The sequence below is a fragment of the Theobroma cacao genome, chromosome 1 (genome assembly GCF_000208745.1).
Source record: "Theobroma cacao cultivar B97-61/B2 chromosome 1, Criollo_cocoa_genome_V2, whole genome shotgun sequence".
Taxonomy (NCBI): domain Eukaryota; kingdom Viridiplantae; phylum Streptophyta; class Magnoliopsida; order Malvales; family Malvaceae; genus Theobroma; species Theobroma cacao.
In genome coordinates this window covers 37,100,905-37,128,220 of record NC_030850.1, presented here as the reverse complement: position 1 = coordinate 37,128,220, position 27,316 = coordinate 37,100,905, and the positions used below count along the sequence as shown (strand labels likewise).

At 38.3% G+C, this 27,316-nt stretch overlaps 7 protein-coding genes across 10 annotated transcripts; 2 read left to right on the top strand and 5 right to left on the bottom strand.

The window, feature by feature from the left end:
• Positions 1,175-4,440, bottom strand: LOC18614650 (protein gamma response 1). 2 transcript variants are annotated; one of them, XM_018129923.1, is made up of 5 exons: positions 4,362-4,440; positions 4,166-4,219; positions 4,013-4,070; positions 2,311-3,567; positions 1,175-1,943 (listed from the first exon to the last, which is right to left on the bottom strand). In XM_018129923.1, exons 4-5 carry the CDS (start codon positions 3,557-3,559, stop codon positions 1,249-1,251), a joined length of 1,944 nt encoding a protein of 647 aa, XP_017985412.1. In that variant the 5' UTR covers positions 3,560-3,567; positions 4,013-4,070; positions 4,166-4,219; positions 4,362-4,440; the 3' UTR covers positions 1,175-1,248. The 2 variants fall into 2 exon arrangements, with proteins under 2 accessions (XP_017985412.1, XP_017985411.1); XM_018129922.1 differs by lacking the exons at positions 4,013-4,070; positions 4,166-4,219; positions 4,362-4,440 and having other exon boundaries at positions 2,311-3,574.
• Positions 5,111-6,550, bottom strand: LOC18614649 (60S ribosomal protein L31). The gene is made up of 2 exons (XM_007052501.2): positions 6,338-6,550; positions 5,111-5,624 (listed from the first exon to the last, which is right to left on the bottom strand). Exons 1-2 carry the CDS (start codon positions 6,421-6,423, stop codon positions 5,345-5,347), a joined length of 366 nt encoding a protein of 121 aa, XP_007052563.1. The 5' UTR covers positions 6,424-6,550; the 3' UTR covers positions 5,111-5,344.
• Positions 6,718-9,312, top strand: LOC18614648 (sm-like protein LSM7). Of its 2 annotated transcripts, none has more exons than XM_018113829.1 (6): positions 6,718-6,808; positions 7,020-7,095; positions 7,236-7,317; positions 7,668-7,739; positions 8,580-8,632; positions 9,040-9,312. In XM_018113829.1, exons 2-6 carry the CDS (start codon positions 7,093-7,095, stop codon positions 9,127-9,129), a joined length of 300 nt encoding a protein of 99 aa, XP_017969318.1. In that variant the 5' UTR covers positions 6,718-6,808; positions 7,020-7,092; the 3' UTR covers positions 9,130-9,312. The 2 variants fall into 2 exon arrangements, with proteins under 2 accessions (XP_017969318.1, XP_017969315.1); XM_018113826.1 differs by having other exon boundaries at positions 6,741-6,867.
• LOC18614647 (zinc finger A20 and AN1 domain-containing stress-associated protein 5) lies at positions 12,234-13,446 on the bottom strand. Its single transcript, XM_007052499.2, has one exon. The coding sequence runs from the start codon at positions 13,168-13,170 to the stop codon at positions 12,592-12,594; it is 579 nt and encodes a 192-aa protein (XP_007052561.1). The 5' UTR covers positions 13,171-13,446; the 3' UTR covers positions 12,234-12,591.
• Positions 16,280-18,010, bottom strand: LOC18614645 (zinc finger A20 and AN1 domain-containing stress-associated protein 8). Of its 2 annotated transcripts, none has more exons than XM_007052493.2 (3): positions 17,896-18,010; positions 17,693-17,765; positions 16,280-17,047 (listed from the first exon to the last, which is right to left on the bottom strand). In XM_007052493.2, exon 3 carries the CDS (start codon positions 17,023-17,025, stop codon positions 16,522-16,524), a length of 504 nt encoding a protein of 167 aa, XP_007052555.1. In that variant the 5' UTR covers positions 17,026-17,047; positions 17,693-17,765; positions 17,896-18,010; the 3' UTR covers positions 16,280-16,521. The 2 variants fall into 2 exon arrangements, with proteins under 2 accessions (XP_007052555.1, XP_007052556.1); XM_007052494.2 differs by having other exon boundaries at positions 17,693-17,768; positions 17,896-17,999.
• On the top strand, positions 18,762-24,441 carry LOC18614643 (nucleolin 1). The gene is made up of 9 exons (XM_018123200.1): positions 18,762-19,301; positions 20,137-20,237; positions 20,391-20,745; positions 21,063-21,938; positions 22,022-22,079; positions 22,273-22,334; positions 22,424-22,530; positions 22,612-22,699; positions 23,599-24,441. Exons 1-9 carry the CDS (start codon positions 19,167-19,169, stop codon positions 23,908-23,910), a joined length of 2,094 nt encoding a protein of 697 aa, XP_017978689.1. The 5' UTR covers positions 18,762-19,166; the 3' UTR covers positions 23,911-24,441.
• On the bottom strand, positions 25,402-26,679 carry LOC18614642. Its single transcript, XM_007052490.2, has one exon. It carries the CDS (start codon positions 26,456-26,458, stop codon positions 25,607-25,609), a length of 852 nt encoding a protein of 283 aa, XP_007052552.2. The 5' UTR covers positions 26,459-26,679; the 3' UTR covers positions 25,402-25,606.

Here is a 27,316-nt window from a genome sequence, read left to right as displayed (position 1 = left end):
TTATTAAGTATAGAGGACAGACAATGTGAGTTGCATGCACGTGATTGAACGCATAAGATTCACAAAAATATTCCAAGATAAAAAGAAATGAGCTGAAAAGATGTCCAACTTTATGTTGCACTTTGAACAAGTGGTTGGATTGGAAATTGGGATGCTGCTCCACTTGTGAAAATGGAAGGAATTTCAGCAATTTAAGCCATGTCCGATAGGAACAGGAGGTGATACAGCAATGCCGATTCCCTAGATTTTTAATCGCTTTTGGTTGCCCCCACCTCCTCTCACATCCACATTAACTTTCGGCATACTATAGAGGAAGAACCTGCCATGCAATGAATGTATTTATGCTCCCAAAACTAGACAATTAGCAGTCCAGATTCCTGGAACCCCCACACAGGACCAATGGAAATGATCGGATAATGCATTCGGTCAAGTCTCAACCTTCCTCCATAAATTCAGTCAAGGTGCCTCCCCACCCTCTATCCTCTTAAACCTATCTTTCGGCAGTCACACCCCTATCAAATCCTCGACTTTCATCCACTCCAACATATTACTTCTAATTCTCTACTTGTCTTGGGTGTGGTATTTTTCATTCAAAGCAGTACTTTTTGGCAGGCAAGTTTAAGGCTTAGGCCCCCAAAATTTGCAAAACTTCTAGTAAACCATAGAAATTCTGGAGTTGGAAATATAACTAAAAACTTGCAGTAAATCTGAAAAACTATAAACATAGTACATTTGGCTTCAAAGAGAACACTAATTGATGATTTCAAAATGCCTTCCCACATATCACTTCAAGATATACTAAATCGGGATGTTCATCAGATCAACTGTAAAACTCACACCTAGAAAGGAAGACAACAATAAATATATCAATCCTAATCAGTTCACTAATTCCAAGCATTCATTTCTTTTTCAATGTCTGAAATGAAGGACGCATGCATAAAGATACTTATTTTGGGTGTTTCCTATTGGTTTGAAATAGGTTATAGGCAATAAAAGCCTAGTAGCATCTACAACAAATTTGACTGGCATCCCAAGCATCTCCCTCCATGTTCTATCTACAACCTAAAACTTTACAGCAAGCATTCACGCCTTCTCTACCAGTAACATTCATTCTGCTAATGCTTGAACGGTTACTTCATGCAGCCAAGGTAGCTAAAATTCTAGACTTACAGACTGAAGTCTGAAATATGCCTTGAATGATTATTAAACCTAAATGAAAACTGCTTAGTTAGTCTTGAGCTCAAGAAATCACATTTCAGACTCAAATCCAATATTCCAAAATCCCTCAGGAGTCATAGGAGGAACATACTTATATCGGTGCCTCGATACACCATCATGATGCTCACAGCGGAAATTCTTCTTGTGATCTTCATTGTCCTGATCTCCATTATTAAGAACAGCATCATAGAATTTCTTACATTGATTGCATTCAAATCCTCTCAACTTTTCCCTGTCTGCTTTCTTTCGTACTGGTTCCACATACTTAAAACTTCCTTTGTCAGCCATTTGAAACGGTATCTCTTGTTCTTGTGGCCTCTTGTCAACACTAACATCCTGTGTCTCATCATCTGAGCTATCAACATTCATGTCTTCCGGAACTGGAAGACCACCAGCTTCTTCCTTCATGGCTTTCTTCAAGTTTCCTCTGATATTCTCAAGCGGAGTATCAAGAAAATCATCATGGGGATCAGGCCCAGCTTGGCACTGATGGGACCTAGTATCTCTCCAACCAGAAACAGGTCGCTTTGTACCAGCTATAGGATTAGATTTCACACTTGAGGGACATTTTGGAGTGGGAAACCTGGAAGTAGGCGAGTGGGAGCTAGAGGTTTCAACTGATTTGGCCCTTTTCCCATCCTCTAAGGCAACATTTAAACCAACATCCTTCATTCCTTTAGTGTCATGAGCAATCATTCGAGTATTTAAAATTTTATTTTCAGCATCTGCAATGGGGTACAAAAGAAAGTAGCTAAGAAAACTCTGACCAATCAAAAAGGAAAAAACCAACAGACATAGCTGTGGCAGCAAGTTTTTTGCTACATGTTGCCTCAAATTATTGGGCATTTCTAACAGACAAACTCAAACCATAAGTCGGCAAAACCACAACGTATACTAGTGCCTTTCAAAAAAAAAAAAAAAACAATGTACACTAGCAAAACTAGACCTCAATAACTTGAGAGCCTTGAGCAAAGAAAAAGAAACCTTGTTTTAAAATAATCTAGCAATTATCAGCAAATAACTAGGATGATCAAGCATAGGCCTAAATAGAAGTCAAAATAAATAAATTAAATAGAAGCAGCAGAAACTTGCCAAGAGAAGGTTTGGGATTGTGATGATGCCTTGCTGAGTCACTCTCATCTTCCAGTTTATTTGGGAAAGTCATATTCTCCGTAGTAAGGCCATTCTTTCTGCAGAGGAAGTTATATTGAGATTTTAGCCTTTTGTAAGCATCAAGGAGGTCTCTTTTTTTCTTCTTCTCAGCCATCAAGTCAGCGGATTTTGATTCAATCTGTTTTAGTAACTTTTCATATGAATCCCTTTCTTCAGCAGCATCATCACCACTTTCTCTAAGTTTGGCCTGCAGTTCATTCACTTTCTCTTCCAGAACTTTTACTTTGGCCAGTAGTTCTTTCTTTTTCTCCTGCTCCTCTAACTGTTGTTTATTCTTTAACATTTCTGAGCCTTTTAAATCAATTTGTCTAAGTAACTGCTCCTGCAATTTTCTTCCTTCCTCAACTTCTTTTGTCTTCTTCCTATGTACCACATGGAGTTCATCATAACTCTCCTTCAATTTCTCAAAATTGGCCACAACTAGCTTCTTCTCATTGTTACAATTGATCAGCTGCTCTTCATTATGCATAATATCAAAGGATTGCAATTCAATCTTTTTAAGTAGATTTTCCGACAACTTCTTCCCGTCAGCAACTTCCTGAGTCTTTTCTCTAAGCTCCTGCTGGAGTGCTTCAACCTTTTTCTGCAGGCTGTTCAGATCACTCAGAAGCACATTTGTTTTCTCTTCATGCTCTTTTACTTCTTTATTCTTATTAGCTATGACAGAGGCTTTTGTCTGAACCAACTGCACTAATTTGTTCTGCAATTCAATTCCCTCATCAACTTCCTTGGACTTCAGCATAAGTTCCCCTTTTAGCTCCTCAATTCTGTTTTCTTGACATCTTAGTTTTACAAGAAGTTGACTCATTTTCTCTTCCTGCTCCTTTACTAGCTTTTCCCTCTCAAGCGTGAAAGAATGGTTCTCTTCAAGGGCCTGCTTTTTTTCGAGTTCAAGTTTCTCTATTTGGAGTATGAACTCATTTTCCTTCTCCTTCCATGCATCTTCTGCAGCTTTCTTGATCTCGGTGTATATTTTCTGCAAGCCATTGGATTTTAACTGGAAATTCGGGTAGAGCTGGCTGCAAAAGATATACTCTATCTGAGAAATTCTGTCCTTTGCTTCCTGAATTGTAGCTACTAGTATAGTGCTTAACCCAGAGATATACTTCACACTATCGCTGTCAATGGGAAGCCCTAATTTTGGAGATTGTTCAAGGTGCCCCTCCATTTCTGGATCTAACATTACAAGAACAGCCAAGTCATCATTGTTATAGTTCAACACAAAATATTGTAGAGAATTTTACATTTAACAAGGCATTATTGTGAAAGTGGAAAATCCATTTCCAACAATAACAGACTTATTCAGCAAAAGACTTAAAAAATCCTCTCCTTTGATTTTAATATTCAAAGTTTTCCCATGGAATCTATAAGCTTGAATCCTTAATATCAACTTTTTTTTTAAGAAAAAAAAAACAGAACATCGACAAGTACTAAAAAATCCAAGAGACGACGTAAGACCAAAATGAGATGAAATATAGAGTGGGAAGTTAAACACCTGAACTTCAAAGAAAAGGACATGAATTCAAACTCTTTAACAACTATTTAGCCAAACTAGCTAGAGTTAAAACCAATCTTACACGATAAAATGTCAAATGAAGGGATAAGGGCAGAAATAGCTTACCTTTGTTGCAGACGAACTGCTAGCGCAATTAGCTCCGCAATAAGCCTGAAAAAAATAACTAAAAGAAGAATACAAGCACAACCAAACATGAAACTCAACAAAATGCATTGAAATTACGAAATTGGGAAAATTGGTACCAAAATCACAACTTACTTTAGCTTGAATCCAGCAACCAAACAACAAAAGAAAGCAACGAATCGCCTTCGCCTATATCAACATAGAAACAAAAATGTCAGCGAAATCGCACAAATCCAGAAGAGAGGAAGTTCTGAATGCCCTCATTTTCCTTGGGAACAAAAGGAAATGACTTAAAACAAACAAACCAAAGAGAAAAGGAGATTGAAAATGCCTTGGAAAAATAGATAGGTGCGGGAGTTGGGAGTCAAATTTGAGTTGAGTCGCAGTCCCGCGCCGATTTTGTAAGCTGCTGCTTCCAAAGCTTGGCGGGGAAGCCTTTTGGAATTAGAATGAGGCGCTGGCGCTGGATCACAGGCCCAAATGACTGAAAAGAGCACTCCTGGACCTTTGATGGGCCTTAAAAATCTTTTTGGCCCACCTTGACTCTTTTTCTTCTATTTTTCAACTTATAAATTACAATGCTTAAAATCGTTGAATATGTATTTGTAAATATTAACAATTTAGTAGGGGCAGCAATAATAAAATTCTATCTTTGATAGTTTTATCGAGCGATTATTGCTTGTCAAATGCCCTTAAGTCCAATGAAATTGGATTTTTTGGTACAAATTCAATTCATGTAATGAACAAAATGTTAAACAATACATGAGATGTCATACCAACATTGTGTGAAATTCCTACATTCTCCTATAGGCGCAGGTTTGCATCTCTCACCCATATTTCATTTGCACACAAGACCGTGGAAGCACACATTTAGATTTTCATTTGCACATGGAACACCACAATCACAATATGTTTAAGCAATTGACTTGAATCCCAATGACCCGAAAACAAATCAGAGTAAATTTAAAGGGATACCCACCATTCCTCCTCGATTGGTTTGTGACAGGTTAAAATCTGAGCAGGCAACACATACAGTGGTTAACATCTTGCTGAAAAGTACCAAAGATCCATTGTACCAAGTAACACGTCTCTCAATCAACTTCATTGTAAGACAAGAAGGAAAATATATTTCTTAGATGAAGCTTGCCACATATTTAAGTACCAATTAAAATCACAATAAGTTCCAAGATACTCTCTGATGAATAGGTTCCCACCAGATTCGAATACAAAAAAAAGAGACCAAAATATCTGAACTAAATAGAAATACCCAAAATTTCAAATTACTTAACAAAGTTCCAAGTAGGGTCAGTTACTTCAGTCTTCTTCATCAATGACCTTGGTTCCCAACCCCTTCAAACCCTCTGGAGGGATCTCTGCAACAGTTACCAGAGAGTAAAACTCCTCCTTTGCATCCTCTTCATCGTTTCTCTTCCTTGCAATGCGGACACGAATTCTCCTTGGCACACTTCGGATCCCACGGCTCCATACTTGCTTGTTGAGCTTTACATCAACTCTGACATCAGTTGTCCCCATAGCCTTCTGGGCAAACTTCCTAATCTCCTTTATGGCCTTTGGAGCCTTCTTCTTAAATGTGCTGTGCCAAGTTGTTCAAATTTTCCAGATTACATCGCATAACCATAAACTAGGCGCAATTTTAAAAGTGGTGTAACATCTATCAACCGGTCCTAATTGGAACTCAACAGTGAAGTTTTTTCTGATTCAAGTGCATGCCAGGCAGAATAAACTCTGTTGCGTATAATTCAGAAAGAGAATACTGTTCTTTACAAAGAAATAAAGCAATCCAAACCAACCAAAAAATCAGAAAGTTACACCCTAATCAAAAGGTTTCCATTTGGAACAAAATTTAAACAAATAGCTATGGAAACATAAGCAGGCAAGAGCTGAAGATAGTTGAGAAATTCTGTATCCTAAGGCCATATGGTTATATCCTTCATAAATTGACCGCTTATAATCGAAATTGAGACATAAAACTTCGGAGAAGAGAAATCCCACCAAACATCAGGAGCAAGCAACTAATCAAATGCTCCAGATATATTAAGAGCAATTTCTGAGCAAGAAAAAGCCCATTGAGACATCCATCGCAATAACAAACATAATATCAGCTGTACATAGAGATTTAATACTATATCAGAAGCAGCAGAAGATTTCAGCAACAAAGTTATTTAGGCAAAATGGCACAAAAGGGAAGAAAGCAAGGTGGCAACATGATTTTGAGATCCAAAATGAGGCTAACCATTGCATTATTATGTAGAGAAAGAAAGGAAAGAATGTTAGGGGGTTAGTTACCATCCATGCGAGCGCTTGTGAAGGTTGATGGTGTACTCTCTGGTGACCACCTCCTCCTTTCTTCCTTTGCTTGCCTTGTCTACCATTTTCTTTGAGCTGCCGTCCCGATCTCCAAATCAGAACAACCTCTCTCTCTCTCTCTCTCTCTCTCTCTGTGGCCGCAGAACAAAACCCTAGTCGCACATATAGTAACAAGTATGACAGTCCCCCGCCCTCTAAGCTAAAAGGGCTTTGTTTTCTATACAATTACTTCAATGCCCTCTATCTGGCTAAATGCCATTGGGCTCAACCTAAGTCTTTACTCTTACCCATTAATTAGAATTACAAAAAGGAGTCACCAAGCCCAAAGTAAAATGGGCTTAGAGTCCAAAAGGTATGCCGACGGTTTAAGTTGAGGGCGAAACCATTGACGCTGCCTGCAACCAAAGCGGGAAAGAAAAGAAACATTGCTGATTGCTGATTAGAAATCGAGTGAGTATAAAAGGCTAGGGCACTCTTCTTGCTCTAGTCTCCTAGATCAACTCTCCCCCGTAAGGGCCCTTTTCTTTTTCTTTTCCCTTCTTTTGATTTCGACCCAGCTGCTCTGTCAGATTTTATTATGAGTCACTCACTGCTTCGTTGGTAAATCTGTAAATTTGGCACCTTTACTTTGTTTGAAGTTTTTGGGTTCTTTGGTTTTCAGGTTTAAGTAACCTAGAGTTACATCTCCGACGCTGCACAGACTTTAACTGACAGCTGCCAAAGCTTCGTACGATATGGTAATCTTGACTCTCTCTAAAGCTTAAAACTTTATTTGCCCATTAAGGGATTAGGACTTATTTTTCTTCCCGTATATTTTGTTGAATTTTTAAATATTATTGAAGAAAAATTAACTTAGAATGGATGATTATGTTTTCAGTCAGGCAGGAAAGAAACCGTCTTGGATTTGGCAAAGTTTGTAGACAAAGGTGTTCAGGTCAAACTCACTGGTGGTAGACAAGGTCTGTTGCTGAGCTTTCAATTTCTCCTTTTAATTTGACTTCAGTCTGAGGTATTTTTGTGAAGATAAAAGGATTAATTAGCTGATCGAGACTTAAATACTATATACAGATTTTACAACTGAAACTTTCCTCCCTGCTTGGGTTTAGGTTATGAGTAATGGTAGAGACTTACGTCAGGAATCTGATATTTTATTATCGACTAATAGTAGCTTCTAGGCTCTAATGTCCTGTATAGCTTATTGTCATGTACCCTAGCGCTATGCAAGTCATTTTCTTTCTCCCTGTCATTTGTTTGATCTAGTTTATGTACTATCATCTATTTCAGGAGCTATTTCTTTTTTCTGTTTCAGTCACAGGGACCTTAAAAGGATATGACCAGCTACTAAATCTCGTCCTGGATGAAGCTGTGGAATTTCTACGCGGTAATTGCCTCTATGGCACTTTGTACACATGCTTGTTTGGTTTTATGCATCCAGCAAGCTTTTTAACTATCTTCTTTTATGATCGTTGGATGCCTTGTTGTTCTAAACTTAGCTGCTTATGGTGTTATTTGGTCCTTTCGTGCATCCATTCTCAAGGCCAGTGACCAGTGTTAAGTAGATGTTAATTATATATGCCTTTGTAGTAGTTGTGCAGTTTCATGTGAGTATTTCACTTGTTTGCCTCCCTTGAATTGCTTTGGCACTTTCACTTTGCTCCGCTTCCTCCAAAAGATTCTTCTAAGACTAGTGTCAGTTCTCTCCATGCTGCAAGAAGTGAATGCTTCTTTTGTAATCTAAGAATAAATGAGAAAAGAATAGGATATACACGACTAGATTGAATTTGCTCTCTTAAACGCAAAATTGCAATTCGCAGGATGATTGTTACTTATTACCATTTATTTTGGCATCAAAAGCACTCAGAAAACAGACCATGGAAGTCTGTTCTAATTCTGTAATCTAAGTTGCCTGTTTAACAGTGCTGAACTCTTTTAGGCAATTTGTTATCACAAATTTTCAGGACAACAATTAGGCATTCTTATTCCCATTAGACTGATACTTATTGTTCTATAATTCTATTTGTGGTGTAAGCAATTAAGAGTCCGTGGACAATTGCAAACTGAAATTTGGAACTTCTGAGAGGAGTTGGTATCTGCTTTTTCTGAACTATGTGACCTCTCCTGTCCGAAATTTTGAAAAAAAAATTTTATTTGTTCATGTGTCTGGAGTACTGGTTGAGACTGCAAGATTAATTTGCTGTGCTGTTTTTGCATTATTTTGCAGATCCAGATGATCCATTGAAGACTACTGATCAGACCAGGCGTCTTGGCTTGATAGTATGTTCTTTCTTCCTCCTTCTGCTTCCCTTTCCCTTCTCCACCCTTTTTAGAGTTTATTGTTCAATTTTATGGTGCCGAAAGGTCCAAATTGCATATGGGCTTCAAACTGGCCATAGGTTTCAGATTCAATTTTAGCAGAAAGATTGAGCCTGTGTCTTTTTTATCTGCCACTAGTTATGTGGGCAAAAGATACAAGTGCAGTTCTATGAGGTCAATGCTTTAACTTATGGAATTGTAATTCCCCTAGATATCCAGATCACTTTTGAATGATATCTGAAATACATGTGAGGAAGATGTGCTTGTCAAAATCCTGAGGGTTCAAGGGTTGATAGGATGTGAACACAAACACTGGTCTTTGACTACTCTTAGTACCATTTGAACAATATGTCAAATATTGCATGCAGGTTTGTAGGGGTACTGCTGTTATGCTCGTGTCACCAACTGATGGTACAGATGAGATTGCTAATCCTTTCATCCAGCCAGATGGAGCCTGATTTGTCTTTAATCTGTAGTTCTAACATTGAAGTCTGTATGTGCATTTTATCAGTTCACCTTACTTTTGCTTCATAAGCTACCTTACTTTGGAAAATAGGGATATCTGCATTGAGCTTGAACTATGCATTTAAATATCATGTTCTATGAACTAACTGGCAATTTGTTATGTTTGTTCCCTTGGATGCCCTTTTCTGTTTTTTTGGGCGATTCTGGATGCTATTTGTTTATGTGGAAGTATTTGTGTAAGGGTACACTGCAGAAGTTAGGCTGAAGAATACATACGGAAAGTATATAAGCGTGGAGGAAACGGCGACCTGAAGCAAAGGAAAATGATTTCGGCTTTCCTTTTTCTGTCTTTTTAGCTAAAGACCAATGGGTTGTCTAAAAAGGCCTGCCTTATACTAACATGTTAAGAACAAAACAACAAGGTAAAAAGGACAGAATCATGGATTAGCTGATGAACCTTCTATCTAGCCAATAAAAAGTTCTGGGATAAGTAATCCCATTTGGGAATAGGTGAGTTTTGTGAACAAACAGAAGTGGTACCATTCATGTAAGTAGGATTGACTGCTGCATTTAAATCAACTAAAGAGATGAAGACAGTACATCCTTAATCCCACAAACTAATATTATGATGTCAATGATAGAGCAATATAGGCGAAAGTGATATGATTCGATTCCAACAGAAAGTCCCTTTGGGGCTCGACTATGAATGCAAGTGGATGTTAATGGGCCCATATTTTTATAATAATATTTGCCATTTTCATTGATCGGCCCCCTGTCAGCTGAAACATGGGGAAAAAAAGAGGCACCTCATGGTTATAGTATTTGCTTTGTAAGGTGCACGTAAAACAGTCCATATTTGTGGTATTAAGGGGAAAAGAGTCCTTGTAAAGGAAAAGATTCTCATCATTCGGTGTCCATTCTCCACTTTATTTTCTCGAGACAGATAAAAAAAGAAATTAAAACAAAGAAAAGCAATTATTGGATGGTCCCAATCATAATGTATAATAATAATAATAATAATAATTGATTTTCGTTAATTATTTTATATTGTTTTGTCGGCTAATACATTTGAGTGTTGAAGGAATTAGTGAAAAATGGGAGTGGCTCAAAGTCATCTCATGCTTGGTCTGACCATTTTTGCCACTTAGAGATTCCTTGTTATGAGTCACCCCCAACACTAATCAAGAATGGGGTTGGTGCTTATCTCTTAAAGATTCCCTTCATCCTCAGAATTTTCCTGTAAGTATCATCACCTTTGGTAAACTTAATTACAAATTTGCTCCAAAATTTTAAGGTTTACATAAAAGAAAAAAAATCAAAAGTGTTGATGGACGCATATCCCTCCCATAAGAATGATAACATGATTCATGTATGAGTTGTAAAACACAAGACATTAGCAGATTCCAAGTGGCAACAGAAGAAAGGAACAAAAGGGCGTGGTTGTTGATCCTAATCTCCTTTCCCTAAAGCTTTGTCCTCTACAACTAACACTGCACAAAATCTCTATAATTGCTTTCCATACATTAATCAAAGCTCCTACTACTTGTTTGTGCAACAATAATACCAAACTGCGCATGCTTTTCGCCATTTCCATTGCCTGCAACCACATCATTACTTTATCACATGATTGCATTTACAGATTTGCTTCACCATTTCATATTTTATAGATACTTAAACCCATGATAAATATTTTCAATTCCAATTTAGGGTTTATTTGAATAAAAAATATAAAAAAAACGACCAAATATATTGCTTACGGTGTGTCCTAATTGTTTTAGAGTTATACAGAAAATTTGAGTCGATAGTTCATTTAAATTAGAAACAAATCAAACTGATATTACACGTATTTGACAGTGACACCACATGAGGGCTATTTGCCAAAAAATTTGACGCCTACGGGAAACGCTGCAATTAGATCTGCATGATTAATATAATAAATAGATAATGCTTGAGGTGATTTATTAATTAATATGATACGAAAACTATATATAAATAAATGTAAATTTGGAGTTATCATTTTTCATGTTTTAAATGTGTCGATGTATTTAAAGACACGTTAATTTCATGCTTTAAAAGAATTAAATTGTGTTATTATGTCAATTCATATAATATGACCGGTTTAATGTATTTATTTTAATTTTATCAATCGTATTTAATGAGTTTAGGGTATTATAAGTGTCTTATAATATTAAATTAAATTTATTTAAAAAAAATATGTTAATTATATCATATTGTGTAATTTGCGTAATAAAAGTATTTGAATATATGTTTAGAATATTAACTTGTCTAGAATAATTGAATCATGTCCATATTTACTTATATAATTATAACATCATGATACAAATTATTAGGTGAAGAAGTAATTTTTCTTTTTTAAAGGAAAAATGAAATTGCCTTTCTCACCATTGTATTTATTTCTATTATTTTCGTCCCCGCTTCCCGTGGTTGGCTGGTTGGGCTCTCACAGCTTTTCAGGCCGAGAAAGGACACCCAACTTGGTCCCTCCGGTCGGTCCCACTGTTCTTGTTTTTTGACAACCTGTACAGGCGCCACCATGAACGTCATTGTGCAACCAACTCTCATTCAATCACAGCCGTCAGATCACCTTGAGATCACCACAATTAATACTCTCTATGTCTCTGTGTATGTATTTCGTATTTTATTTTTTCAACAACTACAAAGCAACCAATTAACCTACGCAAAATGCTCCCGTCACTCTCACTCACACCCAACTTTACAGCTTTTCTTCTGTACTTCCTTTATACCATTTATACGTGGCTATTCATGATTGGACTGTGCAAAACGCAAAGATCATGTCAAAGGCAAACACATCACGATATTTTGCCCCCACTATCCCATAAAATCTCGCGATAGAGAACAGCACATGTCATTTTCAAGAGGGGCCCGGGTCTTTTTATTTTATACATGGAAAATTGCTAAATAAAACCTTCCATTTCCAGTTACAAATATGCAATTACCCCCGAAGATCATCAAATTGACCTTCCACGCCCAACGTTTCCATCGAATTTACAAACACATGCCATTCGTATTACGCTAGTAGTAACAATAATTTTTATCACAAAACAATCCAAGCATATGAAGCGAAAGCTGGCTAGAATAAAAGATCTGAGAAGTGGAGGTCAGGCTAACACAAACATAAATAAGCCACAACAATCTTTCATTTCTCAATTAAAAAAAACAAGTAAAATGAAAAATGAAATACTATAGATTGATCGGACATGAACAATCAGAAGAGAGAATATATCTTCTTAATCTCCAGTAATCTTGATGTGAAGATTTTGGTTGACTCTTTTTTCTCTCTGTGAAACGGTATTTTTGAGATGTCGGCATCTTTTCGGACGAGATGATGAGATCGAGCATGGATCTCCACTACTTGCTCAAATTTTCACGTCGGAAAATGATCCAATATTTTAATTTAATTTAATTTCATAACATCAAACTCTGATAATCTTCGCTGCTTTAACCACGGGATTTTCTCTAGCGATAGCCTCGCGACCCGCTGTCTTGTAGTCGTAACTGCAATCGTGTCGATCCGAGTACCGGTGCTCCGCACAAAAAAGCTCCCCGCATCGACACCGGAACCCGGTCAACCCCACGCGTTTTCTGCAACCGGAACATCGGTTCACCACCTTCTTTTCCGCAGCCGCAGCAGGATCGTTTCCTGATCGATTCCATGCAGTGGTCCGACTATTCGTTACCGTTGCAGCCGTCGTAGGCGGAGAAGAATCGGATCGGTTCTGCTGTGAACGAGACGGGGTAGATCTCGAGGATTGGTCGTCAGAGAATTTCGGAATTGAGGCTCCACCAGCTATAGCCCCACCGGTAGCGGAGGGGGATGTGGCGCTCGAGGACGAGGAGGAAGAAGAGGAAGGCGTGGCGGTCGTGGCGTTAAAACACTTTTGGCACATGTTGTTGGTGGCGGGATTCCCTGTAACCCCGCAGTTATTGATGCATAACGTTAAGGTTTCAGGTACCTTGAACTCGGTCTCTTCCTTCTCGGTTCTTTGAGCCATTTCTCTCTGGCTTGTCCTCGACCAGGAGCGAGAAAACGATTTCAAAGGGATAGAAACAAGGAGAAAGAAAGAAAGCAGAGACTCTGGGTTTGGGCTTGCTTTGTGTGGAGAGAAAAAACGGGAAGAGGAGGTTTGGCAATTGGCGTTAGGAAGAGGAGAGAGGGGATTTGAAGGGATTGAGAGGTCGGTAATGGCGATGGAATATGGGCCTCATAGAGACGCGTATCAAACATTTTTTGTCATCCCTATTTACAAAAATAACCTCGTGACTTTTTGCCAACTTGCGTCCCCACTCGCCCTAACCCTGGGGGGGGGGGGGGGGCGGGGGGGCTTCTTTTCTACTTTGCTTCTTCTTCTAGATTAGTTCTTTCTGACGTGTTAATCGTCATTATCGAGATATTACAAAATGCGGTAACGCTTATTTACTCTCGTGGGGCCGCTGCTCCATCCGCTAAGATTTCTCCCAAGGCTAGACTTGTTTATTAGCAACTGACAAATAGACAGTACTACCACTACAAGGTGTCCCAAGTAACAGTTGTGGAAAAATGGTTAAAAAAAAAGGCATAGGTTAAAGAGAAACTAATGTAGGTAGAAGGCTGTTTTTTGAAAGGGATACAGCAAGCACTAACATTTGCTTTCCCCCTTGGAGATATTTTTTTATATTGAATTCATTGCATGTAAAAAGAAAAAAGACGGAAGATTACAGGAAAGAAAGAATGGCACTGCTTACATGAACATACAAGGTCACGAAAAGCGATGGCACAATGGCATTTGACAGATTTGCTTAGCCGCATGAAAAATAAATATATCAATCAATCTAATCTTAGCTAGCTTAAAATTCAAGCCATCTCCTTCTACCGAGACAGATCTCTTTCTCTGCTGGCTGGCTGGCAGGCAATCATCCACAACGCTACTGTTCTCTTCCAATTCTTACCCCATTTTTATTCAACATCGGAGTATTGATGCGCAAACTAATTAGTACTCAACAGTGGAGATTGATAAATTCAAGTTCTTTTTCTTTTGTTGAATTTTCATGAAAGGTACTACTAATACGTTTTCAAATCATACGGTTGATGCGTAAAGCATATGAAACTTCCAACGTGGCTTGGATAATGATTTTTTATTTTTTATTAATTGATTTGTTTCTGGAAAACACCTTATATTGTTAAAATAAATAAATTTTTTTGACAACAAATATAATTAAAATTTTGTAAAATAATTATTAAGACGTATATTTGATTTGTTGTAGATCACCATTTTTGATATATATATAAAAAAAGAATTAATAAATGTTAAAAAAAAACAAATAGTAGTATATTAGTTTAATCCTTGTCACAACAATATCTACATCTTCGTTCATTAACCACAAACTCAATTAATTAGCAACTACAGGGATTTGAAAAATTAAACTAAATTCAATTAAGAAGAATAAATTATCTGATTACACCCCTAATTCTAATTGCGGGCTTGAATACAATGTACACTGATTTCCTAATGTCGCCACCGTGCTGACACGAGACTTTTTCACTATGAGAGGGTATAATGGGAAATTGGGTACAAGATGGTACCCCACGGGGGAGGGCAACGGTGACAAAGGCATTCCCTGCTACAGGCTTTAAGCCGCCCAATCTGACCGTCCTCGCGGCCCACCCTCACATATCCTTTTCGACGACGTCGCTTTCTCTCCCTATCTCTCTAGCTTGGTTGGTCTACACGTGTGCAAGACACGCGTCTCTGTTTCCCGCTGACGCCGTTCCCTTCCTCTCCTTTGATTCGCGCGAGCGAGCTCATCAACTTGAAACATGATGAAAACGAGTCTAATTTAGCCTTTTTATTTGTTTAATCCAACTTTCTTCCAGCTTTCCTTCTTTCTTTTTTCGTTCGGTTGGCCGCACATTGTTTGATCCTAAAAAATGACGAGAATTTTTTAATAATGATTTCATATATTGAAGTTTGTGACATTAATTAAAATCACAAACTATATTCATAAAAAGATTATACTCTTTCTGTTTTCATACAACAAAGTGATTTAGTAGATTTATATATTTCAAATAAGGCTATGTTTGTGCGATATAGAACAATTGTGATGTTGTGTATGCACACAATGATAATAAGAATAATTTTATAGTTAACTGTGAAAAAGAGGAACTTTGATTAGCATATTTATTAATAAAAAATAATAATTAAATGATGAATAGGGTCAAACTCGAATTTAATTATAAAATAAAAAAAAGTTTAATCGACTTTTTCGAAACTTTTATTCGTACTTTTCATGGAGAAAATTTAATTACTATCTAATTAAAACCAAGTCCACATCATCTAAAAAATCAGACAAACAAGAGGGCAAAAAATCATACACTTATAGCTCTTGTTACTGTATTTCCTTTGGAAAATGGGAATTGTGGCCGCTTCCTTTAGGAAAATGTACGCGGCTGGCTATAAAGAAAAAAAAAATAGTCGCTGGACGGCTACTAGTGGGGCCACAGCTTGACTCGGTCAGCAGATGTGGACCGGTCAGCAGATAGTTAACCATCTGTTACGTGGCAAAAACGCAGGGCAGGATGGGGATTGAAAGTGCATGATCGCCCACACCAAAGTAGCGCCCACTTTCCAGTTTTCTTCGACGAGCTTCATACCGAACCCGAAATCGTGATCAAGATTTTAATACCGAGTAAAACAAATCATAATCAAGATAACGAATTTAGATTATATATAATACACATGGAGTCCAACATCGGATTTCATATCAAGATACAGTTTTAATTCCCTTATTTATGAATTAATTAATTTCATTTTAAACATTTATTTAGTTTCATATCTTATTATACATCGTGAGTAGAATTTTACATTTTCAATCAAATATTTTGAATCTTGTTTTAAATTTTGAATTCTAAATTAAAAAAATAATGCCAAAAATGATATTAATATAAAAAATTTACTAAACATATGGCAAAAATTATAAAAAAGAAAAACACCAAAGGAGATAAGATTTTTGTTCTTGCCAATTGATTGCAATTTGCATACATATATTTTTAATTAATTTTAAATGGCCAAAAAAATACTAATTACTTTTTAAATTATAGCTATATAAATAATATAACGAAAAAGTAAAGAAAGCAAAGAAGTAAGGCAAGAAGTAACAAAAATAAAAATATCTGATGCCAAAAAATAAAGACAAGATCCATTAAACCAGCCAATTATGCGCGCTACATAAACATTGCCAGGATCCTTACATTCTCACCCACCATCGGCAGATAAGATCTCATGTTCCTTCCTCCCGCGAGACAGACGCCGGACTCTGCAACTCACGTGTGGAACATGGAACAGACTGCTAGAGAGACTGGAGACCCTTTAGATTTTATCAAGCTTATTGGCCTTGAGAACAGGGTTGGCTTTGGCAATGGCATCCCGAGCAGCACAGTGATAATCGTAAGGGCAGTCGTGTTTGTCAGAATAGCGATGAACCGCACAAAAAAGATCTCCGCATCGGCAAGTAAACCCTGTCAAACCAACACGTTTCCCGCAGATACTGCACTTATTTGGCCCTCTTTTCACTTCCTCTTCACGACCTGTGTTCATAGATATTGAAGCAGAGTTTGCCTGTGCTGTAATGGCTGTCGACTTGACTGAGGTACTCTGTGGGTCTACGGCAACAGAAACAGGCTCATGGTTGTTGCCAGGGCTGCCATCTAATATACTCCCATTCGGTGACGAAGCAAGTTTATCTCCCTGTTGCTTCATTACCAGGTCCTTGTGGCATTTGGAACACAAGTTCATGGTAGCTGCAGTTCCAAAGAATCCACAGTTGTTGGCACAAAGTTTCGGAGCTTGGCATCCACGTTGGTTCTGCTCCATTTCCTCTTATAGGCCTATATTCCTGCACCATAGTTGCTTCCAGGTTCCATAAACAGAAATTCATATAGAACTGATTAATTGATTACAGACCATAAAACAAACTTTAGCTTGCTTCTATCGTACATAATAATCAGCAATTTTGTTTGAATATAGTAGTATAACATATAGAAACAAGTGAAGCATGCAAGTCTTCCCGTTGGAACCAAAATAGAAAAGGAAACTTAAAGAAGGATCATGCTATTTTTACAGAGAACCGAGCAATTCCACCTCAAGGTTCGATGCCTATCCCAAAGCATCAAAGATTAATCACAACGAATCAAAAGCATATTCTATTTTCTAACTTGTACCAAGTCACACGCACTGTACAAACGAAATTGAGTAACTCATCATCTCAAAAAGATTAGGTAAACAATATTATAGGAAACTTGCTAAGATCAAGGAGCCACCGCTGAAAGAAAATTTGGACAGAAGTCGCACCCAGTTTGATGCAGGCTTAACTAACAAAGAGGTAATAAATCATTTAAGGTAAGTATGACACCTTACTTCGTAATACTACTACCTAAGAACCCCCTCCCAAAAAAAAAGAAGGATCTTGGAAAGATTCATATAAATAAAACAGATCCTAAACAACAGAATTTATAAACTGTAAGGCCAGAGTTATCAATACCTGTTGCTGGCGAGGAAATCTCGAAGGCAAGACCTCTGTCGCCAGAGATGGTCTTTCAACTTTGAAATTTCCCCTGCTTTTACATCCAAACCACAATAGAGAAGAGAAAAAAGACATTAATCATTCAGACTAAACTAAGAAAAAAAACTGTGAAGTGTGAATCCAGAGAGAGAGAGAGAGAGAGAGAGAGAGCAGAAACCAACCCCAAAGCAAAAGGGAAACGGTGGGCGGTGGCAGAAGTCGGAAGGAGTAAGGCAGAGGAGTAGAAGGGGATATTTATTTTATGTAGACTGCGGCGTGGCAGGACATGGAAAAACGTGGCTAGCATTGGTTGGTTGAGATGGATGAGTTTTGGGTCGGAGGGTGGGGGTAACCGGTAACATGTTGGATCGCATTATTAATGAAAGGTTAGATTAGACAGCATAGCGGTGAAGTGCAAGTGAGTCAGTAGCTACGTGGCAAGCGCACGTGGCTTGAACATCTGACAGAGACACTTGTCTGTTCTTGGAAGGCGGATTCCTGTCACTGTTCTTCACTGAGGCCTCAATCAATTTCATGGATTCCCGTTAAACGGGAAAAACAATTCATCTTCTCCAACTTAACATACAATTCTTGCTTGGTATAAGTCATTTTATTTTCACAAGAAAGAGAAAATGTTCTTCATTATCGATAATAGATATCCTACACCATCAAGAGTAGGAAGCCAGAAGATTTCAAGTGATGAGAGCAACTCAAAGCAAAAGCCCAAGGCGCAAGCACGTACAAAACTTTGATACTATCTGTTTTGCTAACACCAGTTCATCAAGCAGCAAACTTTGAACCTCTTTCGAGCTTGTCGTCAAGTTTAGACAGTGGAGAGTTTCTTTGGCGAAACTGGCTTGGATGACTGTTGCAGGGTTTCCACCCGAAAGCTCCAAAGTTCACGGGCTGAGCTCGTGATGAAATGAACTGGGCCTATTTCTAGTCCCAAGGCCGCTAGGGATGGGCAACCTCGGCCCACTAGTTTAGCAGGGAGTTCTTGCAGTTGCGCATTTTGTTTTGGTGATTGATGATTGCTGATTCACCCAGCGAAAGTTTTTATTTTTATCCGCAGCCAGACAGAAAAAAGGCCCACTCACAGACCACAGTCGGTACATATATATGAAACGCACGCTCCGTTCCTTTCCCCTCTAGCGATTCTCTCTAGCACCGGAAACCTCCAAAAGCGCCGGGGGATTCCCATGAAACCCAACATTTTCTCTCCCACCCGAAATCCCTACCCTCTGAATTTTCTCTCACTCTCCCGACAGTTACCCCAATCCTCTCCCGCGCCGCCGCATTTCTTTCGCTCATCACTCCCTCAATTTTTCGTTGATGCTCGCAACCTGGAGTTAGGGTTTCTGGATTAGTGTGATTATTATTTGTTCTGATATTTATAGATTTTAGGTTAGGGTTTTGAATTTGGAAGGGTTTTTGAAGGGGGAAATTGTCGAAGATGGGCAGCGTGGATCGAGTTGATGACTTGACATTTAAGGTTAATTTTAGCGGAGATGGAGCAGCCAAGTTGAGAGAGAGAGTCAAGGATAAACTCAAGGAGTTTATGGGCGACTACACTGATGACACTCTTGTGGTACTTTTTTTTTTCTTCTTTCCCCTTACTAATCAATTTGATTTACTTTAATTTTATGTATTTGCCTTTGATTATAAAATGTATGAATTTTGTAGATTTTTTCCCTCTGAACTGTTGCATTGATCATTAAGTTGGTTCTGCATTTTGGGTAGTTATGAAATTTGCTTATTATTATTGGGCCTTCGGAGTGAAGACTTTTAGGTTTATTCATTGGATAGGATGCACTGGTGTATGATTCACTTGGGTAATGATTGCATATTTTTAAGGGCTACCTCTCTACAAGTTTTCTTGTAGAATTTTAAACTTTTCAACTACTTGATTATCTATCTTTTATTTGCTTATTCTATTTGCTTATCAAGACTCAAGAGTTTGTGTCACTAGTCAAATGAAAGGGCTGAGAAGAAGCAGAGGCTGAAGTTTTGCTTTACCTGGGGAGTGGCAATTGCTTTTGATGTGTTGCTGATAATTTTTGACCGAGCAAGTGAGGAATTAAAAGGCTTCAATATTCTCCTTAATTTTTAACTTAAGATTTTATGACTATTTCTGTGGATATTCAAAATCCCTTTGACTTTTTCACAGTTGTAAGATTTTTTGACATGATATTTTTACTTAGGTTATCATTTTTTAAAATGGATGTCTCTCACCATTTGTTGTAGTTTATTTAGCATTTTCTACACATTTTGGTGCTCTGGTGCATGTTTTCGTGTGATCTTCGATTGAATGGAATGCACGAATTAGCAAATTAGTTGGACAAATTGTGCAAGATCAGAATTTTCAATTGGTGTGTGTCTGTGTTAACCTAATCATATTCCCAATTTGTTGATTTGATTGGCAGGAATATGTGATTGTCTTATTGAGAAATGGTAGACGTAAAGATGAAGCAAGGAATGAGTTGAATGTTTTTCTTGGGGATGACAGCGATTCTTTTGTCTCCTGGTATTTCTATTCTTTTTCCAACTTCCTTCTTTGGGGAAAGTCGGTGCTTATATAACATATTTGTCAGGGACTTAGCCCTAACACATCCTTATCTCTGATGCTGTTAGTTTACTTATAATTTTTTAAAATTTATCTTTTTTTTCTTTTGAACAGGTTGTGGGATCATCTGGCTTCAAATTTGGATCTATATGTTCCTTCTCAGGAACCTCATGGGGAAGAAGCAGCCAAAACAAGATGCATACTGGGGAACCAGCTGGCTGGTGCTGATGCTCAATTGGATTCTGATTCTGAAAGAGGAAAGTCTACTAAGTTGGCTAGGAACCGGCACAATAGGGAGTGGAAGGGCCTAGTTCAGGATGCTTCTGAACCACCTCCTCTTCGGAGCTCTGAGGTTGAGAATATTCGTTTTGAGGAAAAAACTCGTCGAAAAGTAAGCCGTGGAAGATCTTCCTCCCCTCGTCCTAGTCAGAAGAAAAGGAGCAGAATTGATGACCGACAACCTATAAAGGTTTGAATTCCTAAGTTCCTAATCCCCAGTTAGTTGAGTATGGTCATTTACTATAAGTAAGAGGAAGTTGTTCTGAAAATATCTGATTCATTGGTCAGAATATAACCATGGAGGGCCTCTAGATATCATTGCTTATGGAAATGGTTAAAAGTGGATGTCTTGATGATAAATTCCTCAATCCCTTAGGGTCATTTATCAATCATTATTATTATTAGTTGCTTTCACAAGGATAGAAGCAGTTTGATGTAATGCCAACATATGTCTTTGCTCATGCTTTTGGCCCCAATTTTCTGATCCACAAATGTACTTTTTGGCAGAGGGAGGAAGTTTCTCAGATGACCATAGATGCCCCTAGGCGGCTGCTTCAGTTTGCAGTGCGAGATGCAGTTGGAACTTCAAGGTCACCTATTTCAGCAAAAGAGTCCTCATTCAAGCGCCTTCGGTCTGTGGTGTCAACATCTTCTGGAGATTCATCACTACCTGATCGTCCTAGGAGAATTCGGTCTGTTGCGAGAGTGCCAAATCTGATGACAACAATGCTTAAAGCTGTGGCAGAAGCTGCTGAAGATGTGGCAAAGGTCAAAACTGCTGGAAGTGTGTTTGACAGGCTTGGTCCTGGAATGGATGTTTTGAAGACCCATGACCGACATGCGGCATATAGAGAATCTCTTGCTGAGGATGAAGAGTATGGAGATCTTAAGCAACCACTGGAGAATATCCAATCAGCATATCTTCAAAGAAATGAGTATGCGGGACAACATGTCGGTAACATGACAGCATTAGAAAGTCAGACTGTGTTGGCTTTAGATTCTCTGTCTGACAATGAAGCATATGATGATGTTAATGTTGCTGGCCATGGAGTTATGGATGTGTCTCAGACTGGTACATCTAGTGGAAACAAGGGTGATAACTCACTTGTGGTGCAATACAGTGTAGCTAGGCATGATGAACTCATGCAAAGAACAAGGAACAAAGACCACAATCAATCTACTGCAGCAGCAAATACTTCTCGTAAGATAGTCAACAGTTCTGTCAATGTAAATACTTGGAAACCACCTCATTATCAAGAGCCAAGGGAGGTTTCAGAATTTGGCAGTCAAAGTTCTCTTCAGGAGATTGAAGCAGTCGCTAGCAAATCTAATCTTAGATTGATGAAGGAGAATGGCAACCCTGTTACTGTTGGTAATGGAAATGTAAGATGTTCTGACCCATTTTTCTCTCTTCCCTTATTCTGTGCACTGGGCTATTAAAATTTACTTGCAGTGTTAATTTATAGGTAAAAAGTGCTGGTGATATTCAAGAAATGCCTCAGAAGACAGTGCAGTCTTTTTCTGGTAAGTTTTCTTGTATTGTTTGTTGCCTTTTTATTACAATATAAATGATTTGAGTGTTGCATTTGTTAGATAAGGGATTCTGTTGTTTCAACATATCTTTTGGCATCTGTTGATTATTTTTTTAATTAGTATTTCATTCTGTTCTTTTGGATTTAGGGTTCTTATATTTTTATTCGCTTTTTTCTTTTTCCAGTTCCCTATGCTGCTGCACGACCTTTAGAGGATGCTGATTCTCGGACGATCTTTGTAAGCAATGTAAGAAACCAAACTCCCTTTAGTTTAGAAAGTAAATGTCTCCCTCCTCAGTCTTGACAATATATGGTACTGTCACCGTTGATAAGCAGGTTCATTTTGCTGCTACCAAGGACAGTCTTTCTCGGCATTTTAATAAGTTTGGGGAAGTGCTAAAAGTTGTTATAGTTACAGATGCGGCGACAGGGCAACCAAAAGGGTAAGGCGTTTGAAACATTTGTTCTGTATGTGTCTTTCTCTGGGAAATATTCTCTTTTGCTAAGATACAATGTCTAAACAGGTCAGCTTATGTGGAGTTTATGCGTAAGGAAGCAGCAGACAATGCTTTATCCCTTGATGGTACCTCTTTCATGTCACGGATTCTTAAGGTATTTAATCATTGCTCTACGTTCTTTTATCCAACCTATTGAATTTTTTCTTTGCAACTTGCTATGCATATGGCTATATCGCTTGGTGGAGGGGGAGTTTTTTGCCCTTTCTCTTTCACTCTTTAGGAAAAACTATCTTGACATAGATGCCTAGTGATGTAAAAATTTTAATGGTTCCTTGATGGCTGGAAGTTTTTCTTGACATCAATTATGATATTTTAGTTTGTATTTGGCAGTCAATGGTTGTCACAATTTCGCTTCTTATGAGCTGTCATTGAGTAGTTATAAATATAATATAATCAGACCTCAAGCAAGTTGATGTTTTATATTCCTATATTGCAACCTTGAAGTTTCTGCTTATGAGAAGACCAGATCCAATGGTGATGCTGTGCTGGATCAAAAGTGTGTTGTGATTTCATGCCTTGTGTCTGGTAGTGTATCTATTGTGCTGGGTATGTTGTAATGATAAAGCACTGAAGTTTAGATGGCAGATCATATTATGCAGTTTCTGCGTTTTGATGAACTAACTGGTCGTGTCAATGGTGTGTGAAAATTTTAGGAAAGACTATTATTAGATTTCAGTGAAGGAAAGGTGAGGGAGACAACAGATGCATCTAGTTTAAATATTTAACATGACTTCTCCGTTTTCTGGATGTTAAAGTAAAAATTCATTTGTTGGAGTTCTTGAAACCTTAAATAGTGAGGTTGGAAGTGGTGAAAATTTAATGATTTAAATTAAATACTTTTAGAAAACCTGGTGTTGTTCTGTGTGATTCCAGCTTGATGACCTCATAATTCTCCCATTTTCTTTCTTTAAAATTAAGCATGGATGTTGGTTTGTTGCTTCAAAAAATGTTATGGCAACTAAACCAAACTGGTTGGTTTTGTTCTTGTTGAAGGTTGTGAAGAGAAGCTCTGCTCATCAAGAAGCTGCTCCTGTCATGACATGGCCCCGCATTGCCCGAGGCTCTCCATTTGCTGCTGCAAGGTTTGCTAGAGCCCCTTTTCCCAGAGGTATCCCTGGTGCATATAGGCCTCGCCTTCCTTTTAAGCCTGGTGCCAGAAGCTTGCAGTGGAAGCGTGATGCTCAGGCCACTCCAGCCGATGCTGCTGCTTCGTTCACTGGGAACAGTGTTTTTTCTCCCACTGCCCGCAGTCTCACCTATGTCCGAACAGAGCCTAAATCGGAGGGGAATGCCAGTAGCTCCTAGTTCAGTCTGTCATTTCTCAAATTCCTGCCCCGGGGTTGCATCAATTTTTGTTGAAATGTTTGAATATGACTGCACCAAGTATCTTACGGATCAAAGGATGGAGATAAGTCCAACCCATTCTTTTATTTTTAGAAACGTGATGATTCTTCAACTTCTGGAGACATTTCTAGAGTAGAGATGTATGTAGAAGTGGCAAACCGGTCTTCTGTGAGCAAATTTTGCTATTCCAGGCTTTTTCTTTTTTCTTTTTTTTTTCTTTAAAGTGGGGTGGGTTGAATGGGGCAGGGGAGTTTGGTTTTTGATATGGGAGGAAGCAAGGGTCAGTGGTTGGAATAACGTTCATGCCCCAAGTTATATATACGTTAGATTTGAATTTGTGAATAGGGTGGATGGGTAGTTGTCTTTTGTTTGAGGGCTTATGTTTTAGTTTTTCTTCGACTTTTATATTATAATATAAGGAAAAAAAAGGAAAAAATAGAAGAAAATGAACAAAAAAGAAGAAAAGTTAAGGAAAAAGGAGTTTGCCTCAAATGTGCAGTCTGTTGCATTGGTCTTTGCATTTACACGTTTAAGGTTTTGCATGTTCTCTGCTCATGTGGTTTAGCATGGAAACACTTCATTGTTTGATGTTTCTGTGCATGGTATGTTCTTTACTAGACTTAATTTCACATGGTATTAGTTTCTTGATGATTTTATTTATTTATTGTGTGTGGGTGGGGGGTCTGAGTCTCCCATCATGATAATGGGGAGATTTGCTATGTATTTCTGGTTCATTTTCGCATTCTTTAATTTGCAATTGCATTTTTTGAATTGAACGAGCTTGTTCTTTTTCTGTTTCAGAAAATAGGTGGCCCAAATTAAAGTGTTTGTGAATAGGATTCAAGCGTTCGTCTTTATAGTTTCCATATTATATGTAAGTAGGATTTCCTTCTCTATTGTTGTGGTTAGTGAAATACTTGGGTTCGTAACTTCTGAGTATTATATGCAACTGGGTACAAGCAATGCCACTGTCCCAACTATTCCTCAACGCTTCTTTAGGATTTACGTTCGTGTACAGCAGTGTTGTGGAATGTGTTGTATATTGTCTATGATGCTGTAACAAAATAGGCATCAGATTGATGGCTTAATATAGAAAAGTAACTGGGTAGTTACACGACCTGCTCCTCTCTCTGTATGTCAAGCTCAAGCCACAACGGCTATAAAACAGGAATCTGCCATCTTCTCCATGGTATGTGTCAAGTTCTGTCTGCTAGTCCAAAGTCTCCAAGGAAATCTTTTGGTGAGTACCCAACGAGTTAAACCCTTCAGCATGGGCGCCGAGGGGAGGGAATTAGCACCAAAAACATTAGGAAATTTCGTCTTGGATGACTAACTCTTTATCTCCAAATCCAACAATCAATGAGGAATATGCCGATTACGACCTTCACCACAGCGATGCTGTGTATAGATCCAAGTTATGATTGCTTTTTACATATAAAATTGTAATCAATGTTGCCAAAAACGATGATTAAATCTTTCCTACTGCAGAACATCTCCACAAGTGTAATGACATAGCAATGAAAAGGAAAACTTGTAAAAATTTCATTCCTAAAAGTTAAATATAGAGTGCTATTAGGTATTGTATACATCCAAGATGGAGTATGCAGCATTGCCCCAAAACTCAATCCATGAAACTCAAATATCAAAACATAAAAAGTCACTTAGAGAACATGGTGAACAGCAACCCAATCGACACCCCTGCAATACATAAGAAAGAAACCCCGCGGACCCGAACAAAGAATATATTCAAATTTTTTGCAACCTGAAGGGTTAGAGTAAGAATCTGTAGCCTACCTTGCTCCTCCATCTTCTTGAAGAAGTACATAGGCTTCAGTGACTGCCGCAACATAAACGCCAGTGTAAAAGGGAACCCAAATGCGAGAAAACTTTGAATTGAAACCTCACTTATTGGGTTTGATCCATTAATATACGATATCCAAGCTCCAAGACCAAGGTGGACCAGTCCCAGAACAGCCACTGCCCTGCTAAGTCCATATATGTTCTTCATCATTCCTTCAAGAACCTCTCTTGTCTCATTCGCCAGTGCTGATAAGTCACGTTCTACGGTTGGTCCCTCGATTTCTTGGTGCTTGAAATCAGGGTTTTGACTCGGGTATTCGCTTGGGCTCTGTGGCTTCTCAGTGTCAACTTTTGTGCTGGAAGTTGAAAGATATCTGGGTCTTTGCTCCGATATCCATTTAGAGCAAGGACTCTTCCTGTTCCTACTCAAACTGGTGTATGATCTTATCAAATCAAGATGCGCGTTTATGGATTTCTGATCAACTATATCTTGGATTGTGAATGAGCGAAACCGATTGGATTGGACTGAAGTGAAAGTTGTGAAACTGGAATTCGGGTTTAAGGGGTTTTGGCGTGAGAAAGCGAGATCGGACAAGGGAATGGGTTTAGGTTTTAGGGGTTCACGAGAGATGAAAAAAGTGGGAGACAGAGCAAACGAATAGGAATTGCAGCGCTTTGGGAGCGTCGAGATTAAGCTACGAGAGATCATTGTTGCAAATTGAGAATCACAAAATTTTCTGTACAAGGATCAAGAGCGGCTCGCACTCGCAACTGGGAAGAAGCGAGGTAAGCATCCGGTTTGGTAAACCAGATCTACTAATTTGTGAGACAGGACTTGATTGGGTTGGATCTTTTCTGGAGAGGGCTTGATTCAGTTGGGTTTGGGATTGAGCCTATACAAGGAGCTTCAGCTGGGCTTTTTTATCACACATTTTTTGCGCCGCAAACAAGTCATAAGATTTTGGCCATCTCTGTTCTTTAAAAAACACAACGTTTTTTCCATGGTTAGGAATCAAAACTTACTTTCAGTAGAAATTAAGGTTTAATGAAACAAGAGCATTACCTTGCATGTTTGTCAGTACCCTGACAATAGCCTCGTAATGCTGCTCTTGGACAAGTCACCCGTGTTCTCCTTTTTTTTTTTTTTTAAATTAAGAGATAACTTCCATTAATCAATGAGGAATTAAAGGGTTCCCCAAATAAGAGCAAAAGCAACGTCCAAAATGCTGAAAAAAGATGATATGACCTTAATCAAAAAACAGCACATCTTCCAGAAACACCATGAAAGGCAACGAAGAAAAGGCCCATCAGGACATCAAAGCAAAAAAGAAGACCTGGGATTTCACCTTTACAAACAGCACACAATATGGTCCCAGCAAGCAAAAACAAAAGGCAAGTTCATGACTATACAAACAAAAGGGTTCAAAGATGAGCACAACATAATAAACATATGCTAAAGCACTTTTTTATCTCCCTTTACTCGGATGAATATTATTTTCCTGTGCCCATAATCAAAGACCCAGAATACACTCAGATACTCATTAAATTACACACACAGAGCATAGCG

What these genes read in the sequence shown, in the direction of transcription:
- LOC18614645 (XM_007052493.2), bottom strand. Translation starts at nt 17,025, where the DNA reads ATGGAGCAGAACCAACGTGGATGCCAAGCTCCGAAACTTTGTGCCAAC.
- LOC18614648 (XM_018113829.1), top strand. An exon ending in AGCTGTGGAATTTCTACGCG is followed by an intron (nt 7,740 to 8,579) that starts GTAATTGCCTCT and finishes ATTATTTTGCAG; the next exon opens with ATCCAGATGATCCATTGAAG. An exon ending in CCAGGCGTCTTGGCTTGATA is followed by an intron (nt 8,633 to 9,039) that starts GTATGTTCTTTC and finishes TATTGCATGCAG; the next exon opens with GTTTGTAGGGGTACTGCTGT.
- LOC18614642 (XM_007052490.2), bottom strand. Translation starts at nt 26,458, where the DNA reads ATGATCTCTCGTAGCTTAATCTCGACGCTCCCAAAGCGCTGCAATTCC.
- LOC18614647 (XM_007052499.2), bottom strand. Translation starts at nt 13,170, where the DNA reads ATGGCTCAAAGAACCGAGAAGGAAGAGACCGAGTTCAAGGTACCTGAA.
- LOC18614643 (XM_018123200.1), top strand. Translation starts at nt 19,167, where the DNA reads ATGGGCAGCGTGGATCGAGTTGATGACTTGACATTTAAGGTTAATTTT. An exon ending in GACAGTGCAGTCTTTTTCTG is followed by an intron (nt 22,080 to 22,272) that starts GTAAGTTTTCTT and finishes TTCTTTTTCCAG; the next exon opens with TTCCCTATGCTGCTGCACGA. An exon ending in GGACGATCTTTGTAAGCAAT is followed by an intron (nt 22,335 to 22,423) that starts GTAAGAAACCAA and finishes GTTGATAAGCAG; the next exon opens with GTTCATTTTGCTGCTACCAA.
- LOC18614650 (XM_018129922.1), bottom strand. Translation starts at nt 3,574, where the DNA reads ATGTTAGATCCAGAAATGGAGGGGCACCTTGAACAATCTCCAAAATTA. An exon ending in CAATCCCAAACCTTCTCTTG is followed by an intron (nt 1,944 to 2,310) that starts GCAAGTTTCTGC and finishes ACCCCATTGCAG; the next exon opens with ATGCTGAAAATAAAATTTTA.
- LOC18614649 (XM_007052501.2), bottom strand. Translation starts at nt 6,423, where the DNA reads ATGGTAGACAAGGCAAGCAAAGGAAGAAAGGAGGAGGTGGTCACCAGA. An exon ending in CACAAGCGCTCGCATGGATG is followed by an intron (nt 5,625 to 6,337) that starts GTAACTAACCCC and finishes AACTTGGCACAG; the next exon opens with CACATTTAAGAAGAAGGCTC.